This window comes from Cervus canadensis, chromosome 23 (assembly GCF_019320065.1).
Source record: "Cervus canadensis isolate Bull #8, Minnesota chromosome 23, ASM1932006v1, whole genome shotgun sequence".
Taxonomy (NCBI): Eukaryota; Metazoa; Chordata; class Mammalia; order Artiodactyla; family Cervidae; genus Cervus; species Cervus canadensis.
Window position 1 is genome coordinate 48,943,657 of NC_057408.1, and position 9,802 is coordinate 48,953,458.

Sequence of the window (9,802 nt, forward strand, 5' to 3'; positions counted from 1 at the left end):
GAAGGTAGACACCCCCGGAGCCAATCGCGGCCCGCATAGGGCCGGAGAGCCGAGGCCGAGGGGCCTGCGACTAGGGAGGGGAGGTGCAGAGGAGGAAAGAGGGGAGTTGGGGCAGGAGAGGAAGCAGCCGAACCTCGGATGGGCGCTGCGCATGGAGAACAGCCGTGGCGGAGGGTGCTCCCGAGCGCGGAGAGAGGCCGAGGGCGCCGGCAGGCGAGCGCGAGTCCGGGGTCTGCGCGGTGCTGCTGGTGAATAAAAAGGAGAGAGGAGGCGCCTCTTACTGCTCTGCCGGAAAACTGCAGCCTGCGCTCCTGATTGGACTCACCGAGCCCTAAACAAACAGCGCTCGCCGAAGGGTGCCAGGCTGTGGGTCGGAACTGCGCTCTGCGAGCAGCTGGGCGCTGGAGGTGAAGAGGAGGAGGAGGGAGCGAGGGGAGGAGAGAAAAGAGGGTGGGGAGGGGACGCCGAGCGGCGGGGGGAGGGGAGCGCGCCGCCCCGGCAGACAATGAGCCCCGCGCAGCCTGCGGGTGTGGGCTGAGCCGCGAGCGCCGTCCTGGGAGCAGGAGGCCAGTCCATACAGGGGGCGCCGATCCCGGGGACGCCGGGGGAGGGGCGGAGGTGGCAGAACGCCTGATCTGGCGGGCGACCCACACCCATTCCTCCGCCCTCCGTTACACGCGCGCTCAAGGGGGCGGGCTGGAGGGGAGGGGAGGGCGATGGCGCGGGAGGAGTTGACCATGCACAGCCCCACGCAGCCACCGCCGCCGGAGCGACGCGCCAGCTCCCGGGTCAGCGCTCCCCCCGAATAAGAGGGGGACCATGCCTTCCTACGCCGGCCTTCCCCTCTCCTCTCGACCCAGTAAATGGGCTTTTTTGCTCCACAGTTGTGTGTGACCGACCTTAAACTCTCCCGATCTCTTCTCGAGACTCTGGGGCTCAGGTCGTGGTGGCCGTCGGGGGTCTCGTCTCCTGGGATCTAGGAAAGAAAGAACTCGAGTGTCCAGCTCCCTATCTCTGTCCTACTAAATGTGATAAATTCCTGGGAAGTTTCGGGAGGTTCCCGTCTGCACTCCCCAGCTAACCTGAAACTTTCAATTCGGGGTCACGGTGCACGAAAGGTTAGTCCATGAAGCGCGCAGAGTGGAAAGGGGTTTCCACGCCAGTCGCGCCCGGAGGTGCTCTCCGAGTTTGGGTGTCCCGTTTGCTCTGAACTTTCCCTGGAGAACTTCAGGTAAGTCTCAGATAAGTCGTTGGCAAGAGGAAGGGGTCACCTTCCCCGGTCCCAGCGAGAAATACCTCTTCCCCACGCCCCCGCCTTCACATACACACCCCTTCTTCGCTCCCTCCAAATGGTTATCACAACTGTGTACAAACTGATACGGTCCTTGGCCGGCAGAGGGGCTGGAAATGAACGTCGCGGGGTTATCAGCGCCGATCTGTCAGCAGGGCGTCGCGGGGCCGCAGGTTCGTCCTCGGCAGGAGCCGTGATGTATGTCTCGCTCCCTTTCACTCGCAAAAAGGATTTTTCCCAACAGATGTGACCTCGGGAGGCTGTCGAGAGAGAGAGAGAGAGAAGGGGAGAGAGAGAGAGTTTTAACTAGGGCAAGAGGAGTTGTTTTGTGGGAATGGATTTTTACACTTTTTTTTTTTCAGATAAATCGAAGTAAATGATTTTCTAAAGGTCAGTCTCCCTGAAGTGTGTGTGTGTGTTTGTGTATATGTGTGTGTTTCCAGCTGGGGAAGGGAGAGGCGCCTTAGCAGAGTGGAACCAAGTTATGTAGAGGCTTAGTAAAATAGGGTTTCTAGAGATCATGAGACCTCCTGGCTAAATATATGTTTCCTCTGGATGTAACTGTGAACCTGTGGGTCCTAGGGGACAAGGGGACAGAGCCTGGCAGCCCGAGGGAGGAGGGAACCGAATGGAGAAAGTCGGCGATTCTTTTTTTTTCCCCCCATTCTTCATTGTAAATTGCTGCTAAACACTTCTGAATTTCAAATTGCTACCGAGAAGGTCCATAAACCGTTCTCATCCAATTTAGTCACTTTTATTACATTCCTCTTTGCCTCCCCGGATCACTGCGGCGGCTCCCAGTTTCAGCGCGGCCGCAATTCCGAAAGGCTGAAGACAGAAAACTCTGGAAAGGAGACTAGCGACTGAAGCAGGATCCAGGGGCTTTAAATTTTAACCTGGGTTCGATCGAATGCATCTACCCGAACAGATAACCCGGCGTCCACCGTCCACTTAGCTCCGACCAGGGCTTCCAATGTCTTTCTTTTTTCTTTTCTTTTTTTAACCTGAGTTCCGACCTAATTTTTACGCAGACTGTTTTGCAAAAGCTCATCTGTAAGCCGTTACAGAACGGTTGTGGGCATTTGATTTTCTCTGAGTCCAAGGGTTCTTAAATGTTTCTGAGGTCTGTTCTCAAAAGCAAAGTTTTTTTTTTTTTTTAAATACATACTCAAGTGAAGTGATTTCTAATGAAACCAAGTTAACAAATAAATCCTTTGGTTAAGTTGGGAATACAGGCTGTGAATGGCCTCCAAGTTTGAACCCCAAAGAGACCGAGCCCCCTCCCCCACCCCCCACGCAAGAAACTGATTCCTGCTGTGTGTATTTCTTTATATTTGCAATTACGGGGGTAACCTTGTAAATTTCTTTGGACAACAGATGATCCCCAGAGACCTGCTTTTCCGGCCACTCCGCAGCAGCCGGGAGAGGGTGCCCTGGCCCCCGCACGGCCGGGACAGAGGTGAGAGGCGGGACGCACACCAATTTCACTATATGCCATTTCTAAGGCTCGAGAAAGGACCTGACATTTTACCACCCCCACCCCCAGAACTCCGATTGCATTTGAGTATTGCTCAGAACAAAGGTGGGGGCAGGGAGATAATTGTTTGCTCTCTTGCAAGGTCACAAATTTTTTTTTTAAAGACTAGTTTTGTTTTTCTTGCCAATTAACTAAGAAATAAAACTGTTTGACCCATGGAATTGATTCAGACAGAAAGCCAGATTGCCTGACCCTTTCAGTTTGCAGTTTTCCCAACGCGTCGACTTTGGCCCTGGGGACAACACCCCTGGGGAACAGCACATTTTCAAAGCCACCCTCCCAGGGGCCCCAGGCCCGGCGCTCTGAGCTTCTTCTGAGAGCCCCAGCTGGTCCGGGAAGGTGGGGGATATTAGGGGGCGCAGAGGAAGAAGGGCACCGCAACAGCTTGCGAAGGCCTCCACAATGCTCCAGGTAGACGGTCCTGTCCTTAAAAGTTGTTTCCTTTCTTTTTTTTTTTTTCCTTTCCTTTTCCTAACGCCTCTCTCTTCCTTGGGGATTGGCTAATCTGGAACGAAATCGTTCCTCTCGGGACCATTTAGACCCGGGGAGTGGCCCCTCCAGAGAGAGCCTGCCTCCCCGAGCGGCCCTCCTCATCCCTGGAGGGGGGCTGGCTCCCGGGCGCGGCCTGTCCCCAGGGCTGATTTATTTGGGCCGCGCGCGCCACACCGTTCTTCGACACTCGAATCCAGACGAACCCAGTCGCCAATCGGGCGGGGGCCGGGGGCCTGGCGGCCAAACGGGGAAGGGTGACGGGGGCTGGGGGGCCGTCGTGCGCCGCTTCCGGAGGAGTAGCGAGACCCGGAGAGGACGCGCGATCACCCCCGCAAACGGCAGCGCATCCTCTGTCATTTCACCGATCTCGGGTGCTCCAGCGACGTTTCAGGAAGAAAACGAATACATGCAATTTCTGACTTAACAGCATGGTTTTAATTTGAGAGGTTTTTTCTCTTCTTTTTCTTTTTCTTTTTTTGGTTTTGGTTTTTATTTTTCAAACCAGATTTACGGGACCTTCTCGCTTGTACCATATTTCTTCCCTCCCCGGGGACGCTCTGTGCGAAGGACACGGGGTCACCTCGGCGCCCCCCTCCACCCCCGCCAGGGCCCGGGCCCACTCGCCCGGGTGGGATGGCGCGCCCCCCGACTCGACTCCACCGCCGTCACTCCGACGCAGGTCATCGCCCAGAGAGTGCTGACAGTGATGGTGATGGGGTTTGTTGTTGTTTTGTTTTAATTCTCGAAAAGCCCGAAATACTGCTTGGAAACGTCAGGTGGCGGCGGCTGCGGAAGCGTGGGCCGCGCGCAGCCTGGAGGTGGCCCCACCGTGTGCCCTGGGCCCCCCAGCCCCCTGCCCGCCGCCGGGTCCCGGGCTCCGGGCGTCAGGCGCTGGCGATCGCGGCCCCGCAGCCCCGCGCCGACCCCGCGCGCCGCCGGCGGCCGCCAGCGCGGCGCGGAGGTGGGCGCGCGAAAGGTCACCGCGGTGGCATTCCTCTCCGCGCGCTGTTTACGTGACTTAATGTACTTCGTCCGCCGCGGGTAAGTTAGGGCCGCGATAAGGGGGCGGCCGGGGGAGGGTCGTTGTAAAAGCCCCACGCTGGGCGCCTTCCAGCCCTCCCCTCATCCATTAACCTTTTTACTTTCTTCTTCCCTCTCTCTTTTAAAGCTTGTTATCTAGGCCACCCAATGACCGACGAAAGATTTTCTCCCTCGCTGCTTCTCCCCAGGCCGCTTTAAACCAAATAAATTTAGCTATTAAGGGCCAAGATGTCTGACAAAAGATCGAAAGGTGTCTCTCCGTGATCGCTTAAAGAAGCGAAGGAGAAGCTTGCGGCTCCATCTCGATAAAGACATTCCACACCGGCGCCGGCCTCCCTCCCCGCGGCCTGCTTGCGTCCCGACACCCTGACAGTCCCCACTTGGCGGCCCAGACCTCGGATGGGCCGGGCGGGACCTGCGGCCGCTGCCCGGTCAAAGAGAGCCGGGCCCTAGGGACCCGGGAGAGCCGGGGACTCCAGGCCTGAGCTGGACTCCCCAAACGTGCCCTCCCCCGCCGCCCGCACTAGACTGAAGACCTAAAGCGCGCTCATGCACGCTACGTCGCTTCAATTATGTCCGACTCTTTTGTGACCCTTTGGACTGTGGCCCGCCAGACTTCTCTGTCCACGGGATTCTCCAGGCAAGAATACTGGAGTGGGTTGTCAATTCCTCCTTCAGGGGATCTTCCGGACCCAGAGATCGAACACGGAGCTCCCGCATTGCAGGCAGATTCTTTACTGTCTGTGCCCCCAATGAAGCCCCAAATTAGCTCCCATTTGAATTATTTGCTGATGCTGAGTTTATACTACAAAGCCAAACCACACCTAACCTCTCGCCCACTTCTGCGGTTTTGCTGGGGGGCAGTGTTACTCCGCATCACTGGTCCTCCGAGGCAGACCTGTTGAACCCCAGTCAGAATGTAGTGGGTGGAAGGGACCCGGCATCTGGATCACACGGAGGCTAATGGGGAGGGTGTGGACGGCAGAACGACAGTGTGCACCTGGGAGGCAGCAGTCCAAATATTCAGGCATCCCCAAGTTGAGTTGGGTTATGAAGTGTGGGATATATTATTATTATTATTATTATTATTATTATTAAATTACTGCTGTAATCACTGCTTAAAGCCTTGGACTGCCAGCCATGCTGAGGCCCGCCCCTGAGTGATGCCTTCCCCTTCACCAAAGATGAAGCAAAGAATATCCAATTTCCTGATCAAGGGCTGAAAACTGGGCTGTGCGGAGTCAGATGCTGTGTTTTCAGTTTCCTTGCACTGAGTCGCTGCTTCATCCCCTAAGTGAATAAAGACTCCTCGTACTCCAGGTCCACATAAGCCTTTTCTAACCTCTTTGAAATGGGCTTCCCTGCTGGCTCAGCTGTAAAGAACCTGTCTGCCAATACAGAAGGTTCTATCCCTGGGTGAGGGAGATTCCCTGGAGGATAAAATGGCAATCCACTCCAGTATTCTTTCCTGGGAAATCCTGTGGAGAGAGGAGCCTGGTGGACTACAGTCCATCGGTTGGCAAGAGTCAGACCTGACTGAGCCACTGAACACCCATGCTCCACTTTGAAATATGGCAAGGCAAGAAACTGGGGGTAGAAGCTGAGAACCCTCTTGGCTTCCCTGCTATGGGGCCTCTTCCCACATTTTCTGCCTTTTCAGTCTTTTCTTCTCTGGCAGCGTTAGAGACAAGACTCAATTTCAAAAGGCCATTGAACATCTTCAGCTTCTTTTTGTCATCTCATGCTAGGCTCAAGGAATTAAAGATGCCTCTTTTTTCTCATCTCTTCACCGAAATAAGGTGAACTCCACCTCATTTAATTCTGAGGTGAGGATCATTCCCCTCATCTAATCCTGAACCCTCACCCAGCCTCCAAAGGTGGGAAAAATCAGACCATCAGACAGAAAGGGACCATTTATGTCTCAAGAAGATGAGAAAGATGCAGAAATTTCCATCCCACTAGACAGGTGAAACCCAGGCTTTCTCTGGGCTTTGCAGGTATCACTGGGTGTTTAGTGATGCCCTTTCTAGAGTCAGCATCCCGTGCCACTGACCCAGGGCTGTCTCAGCCTAGAGACCTTTGTGACTGGTTTTCTGGTGGGGCAGGGGGCATTGGAGAAGCAGAAAAAGGCGATGATAGACATTTGGAAATTTGCTAAGTAACTTATGCTCCTCCATGATTCAATCAAAGGGGGGGGGAAAGTGCCCAAGAAAATTTTTTTTTAAGTACTACATTTGCTACCCAGAAATATGACCTCTCCAGCTATGTTGCAAATATGCAGAGAATTAGGACCAAAAGGCTGTCTGCCCATATGCAGTCCTCCAGTTTCCTGCCCTTGCCCAACAGGACTGAGTGTGCACTGCACAAAGAAGAACTCGGAGAGGCACCTACTGGTTCTGAAGTGTTTACAGTCTAGAAGGTTGGCACTTGTGCAGAGCCGGTTAGGCAAAGTACCACAGACAGCTTTCAAGATAGAGGAAGATGTCTGAGCCCTTTTTTCTTTCTCTAGAAAAGCACCCATGCTCAGATTTTCCTCTAGTCTTCATGATGAACATATGAAAAGGAGGGAGGGTGGTATTTGCTCTAGCTCACACACTGAGGGAGTCCTGTGTGAGCCCAGGGAGCTCAGACTCTGGGCCAGCCTTCCTGTTTGAGTCGTGACCTCACCCCTTCCTAGCTGAGTGACCAAGACAATTTGCCTGACCTCTCTGCCTCAGTTTCCTCATCTTTAAAATGGGATTGAGAAAAGCACTTCCCTTACAGGATGGTTGAGAGGGTTAAAAATGGTCTTGTGTGTGAGGGGCTGAGGGGACCCAGCACATCGGAAGCACTGTGTAATCATGAACTATTACCAACATCTGTATTGTAACGAACTCACACCTACTACATCAGATTTCAATTTGGGGGGTGACCCACCTATCCCCCTGGAGCTAAATTAGTTCCCAGAAAAGAACTTCGAGCACTCATTCAACTTTGAGACCCACCATTCACAAGGGTTCTTAGGCTTTTTCTATGTACAGCAGTGGGGACTTCTTCATCGCATTATGATAGGAAAGGAAGGGTGGGTGATACAAGCATAGATCTACTTGTTTTTGTTTTCTTTGAAGAGGAACAATTCCTTGTTTCCCTTGCAAATGCCATCAGCAGACTACTACTGGACAAAGATAGTAATCTTGAGCCTTGTCTCTGCTCCAAGAACTTCAATCCTCAGCAACATTACCTCCCTAGAAGCTTCTTTCTGGCAGGAGATAGGAGCAAATTAACAGCTGGGGCCGTGAAGGAGGGCAGACTTGAGGATGGGCATTAGACATAAGGGGTGGGGGGAGAACTAATTAAATTGACCTGGTTATTCACTACTCTCATGCTTTTTACCTTTCAATTTTGTATTGCTGTTTATGCAGACTTACTCCACACTAATCACATTGTGTTAAGGAATAAAAAAAATAAATAAAATTGTGGTGGTTTTCTTTCTGGCACATTTGTTAAGTTTTCAAATGGGCCTGACTCTGCCACATATATTATATAGGAGCTGGCAAAGGCTTGATGACAAAGAGATCTCTTTCTAGCCTTTTCTGCATCAGAGATGGCCTCCCACATGTGAAGAGAAGAGAAAAAATAAATAAATAAATAAATAAATAAAGATCTATGAGAGAGAAGCTAGGGGCCTCAATATTGGTAGAGGAAAATCCAGATCATTCCAGACTTTTTTCCAACTGATTTCCTTTCTTTTTGTTTTTCTTTTTCTTATAGCATCCCATCTTCTAAAACAAGACCTAAACCTCAATAATGAAAACTTAAAAAAAAATAATCCATGGGACATAACAAAGAATACTGTTTCCTAGATAAAATGGCAGGGAAAGGGGTTTGTTTTTCAGGAGGCAAAGTCTGGAGGGAACATAGAAGTCTTCCCTCTGTGCAGGTTTTCAGCCAGGTTTTTGCCCAGAGTCTGTTTTTCTCTTGTCTCTGACAGTCTTGATCTTCTCTCCTTTTGATTTACTAAGTGCTGTCATTTCTCTGCTCTTTACTTTCACAATCACACATTCAAACCTGATAAAGTTCAAGACCCTGAAGAGTTGCAGCCTTCCCAGATTTACAGTCCTCTGCCCCCCACCCGGGCCAGTGGTCCCCTGGCTGATTGAATCCTCATGGACGGAAGCCATGCAGGATCAACAGGGGAACAACAGCACCCATGTCAGCTCTGTCAGTCAAGGCGAACCTTGGTAGCTTCCTTCCCCTGGAAAGTGATGGCAACCTTCTCTCATTCTATTTCTAACTTCTAGTTTGTAACCTGCCTGTGGGTAGGAACAGAAGTGGTAACTTGCAAATTTGACAGTTGGTAAGAATTAGATGTAAAATCCTGGTCAGCTTACATAATTTTCTTTCTTTTCTTAAAAATCACTTAATTATTAAATATTAACAAATTATTATTATATTTATTAATTATGAGTATAATTATTGACTTAGAAAACAAATAATAACATCATTGATATATATTTATTATTATTTATTTATTTATTTTTGCTGTACCAGTCTTAGTTGTGGCTCTCTGGATCTAGTTCCCAGACCGGGGTCAAACTTGGGCCCCCTGCATTGGGAGCATGGAGTCTTATCCACTGGACCACCAAGGAAGTCTCTCCATGGTTTTCCTGGATCTATGAAAAAGCCTTATGATCGAGGGCAAGCCACTTAACCTCAACTGGAGTTGCTCAACTGGAGCAACTGGAGTGTCTCAGTTGCTCCATCCATAAAATAGTAGAAATATTACTTTCTACACATGTTAATCACAAATCGGTGACTGGAGTCCTCTTCCCTGTGTTAGTTCTGTTAGAGCCCCAGGAAGACCACTAGCATGTATCTGGTCTGGCTGTTTGAATTCTGCCAGGCTAAATACAAACCTACTAGTTAATCTAAATACTATACCAAAGTGCTAAATGAAAGGAGTGATTCATCTTCAAAGACAGAGCAGTTAAATCAGGCTCAAGTTTTCAAACCACTTAAAGGTCTTCCAATGGAAAATGTCATCTAAATAATCTATTCTATGCCTATAAATATGTCGTGTCAACTAAATTACAAAACAGTGACAAAAAGCAGTCACTGACTATGAATGTCCTTATTTCCGATATGGTGACTCTATGGGGACTTCATATTTACTACGTAAGTAAATATTTTACGTAATTTAATGTTTTCATTTATCTTGACCTAGTTGGACCATAAAGAAGTCTGAGCACCAAAGAACTGATACTTTCGAATTGTGATGCTAGAGAAGACTCCTGAGAGTCCCTTGGACAGCAAGGAGATCAAATCACTCAGTCCTAAAGGAAATCAACCCTGAATATTCACTGGTGAAGCTGAAGCTGAAGCTGAAGCTCCAATACTTTGGCTGCCTGATGTGAAGAGCCGACTCACTGGAAAAGACCCTGATGTTGGGAAAGATTGAAGGT

General features: G+C 50.6%; 2 protein-coding genes and 1 non-coding gene across 9 annotated transcripts in view; 2 read left to right on the forward strand and 1 right to left on the reverse strand.

The window, feature by feature from the left end:
• GATA6 (GATA binding protein 6) overlaps positions 1-1,223 on the reverse strand; it is a 32,849-nt gene extending 31,626 nt beyond the window's left edge. Inside the window, exons 1-3 of the mRNA XM_043444227.1 lie at positions 1,083-1,223; positions 900-976; positions 134-242 (exon numbers count right to left, since the gene is read on the reverse strand). The gene's annotated coding sequence lies outside the window, so the exon portion shown is untranslated. The remainder of the gene's footprint in view (positions 1-133; positions 243-899; positions 977-1,082) is intronic.
• Positions 184-9,620, forward strand: LOC122425668 (translation initiation factor IF-2-like). Of its 7 annotated transcripts, none has more exons than XR_006264951.1 (6): positions 184-407; positions 1,654-1,681; positions 2,669-2,750; positions 4,071-4,361; positions 4,489-5,764; positions 9,565-9,620. XR_006264951.1 is itself a non-coding variant. In XM_043444230.1 (5 exons), the coding sequence occupies exons 1-4, from the start codon at positions 1,350-1,352 to the stop codon at positions 4,595-4,597; spliced, it is 597 nt and encodes a 198-aa protein (XP_043300165.1). In that variant the 3' UTR covers positions 4,598-5,764; positions 9,565-9,620. The 7 variants fall into 7 exon arrangements, 1 of the variants encoding a protein (XP_043300165.1); XR_006264950.1 differs by lacking the exon at positions 184-407 and adding an exon at positions 794-1,231; XR_006264954.1 differs by lacking the exon at positions 1,654-1,681.
• Positions 7,813-7,960, forward strand: LOC122425922. Its single transcript, XR_006265071.1, has one exon. It is a non-coding gene; the product is annotated as a small nucleolar RNA SNORA12 (small nucleolar RNA).
• Positions 9,621-9,802: the final 182 nt, after the last annotated feature.

What these genes read in the sequence shown, in the direction of transcription:
- LOC122425668 (XM_043444230.1), top strand. Translation starts at nt 1,350, where the DNA reads ATGGTTATCACAACTGTGTACAAACTGATACGGTCCTTGGCCGGCAGA. An exon ending in CCCGCACGGCCGGGACAGAG is followed by an intron (nt 2,751 to 4,070) that starts GTGAGAGGCGGG and finishes ATTCTCGAAAAG; the next exon opens with CCCGAAATACTGCTTGGAAA. An exon ending in ATGTACTTCGTCCGCCGCGG is followed by an intron (nt 4,362 to 4,488) that starts GTAAGTTAGGGC and finishes TCTCTTTTAAAG; the next exon opens with CTTGTTATCTAGGCCACCCA.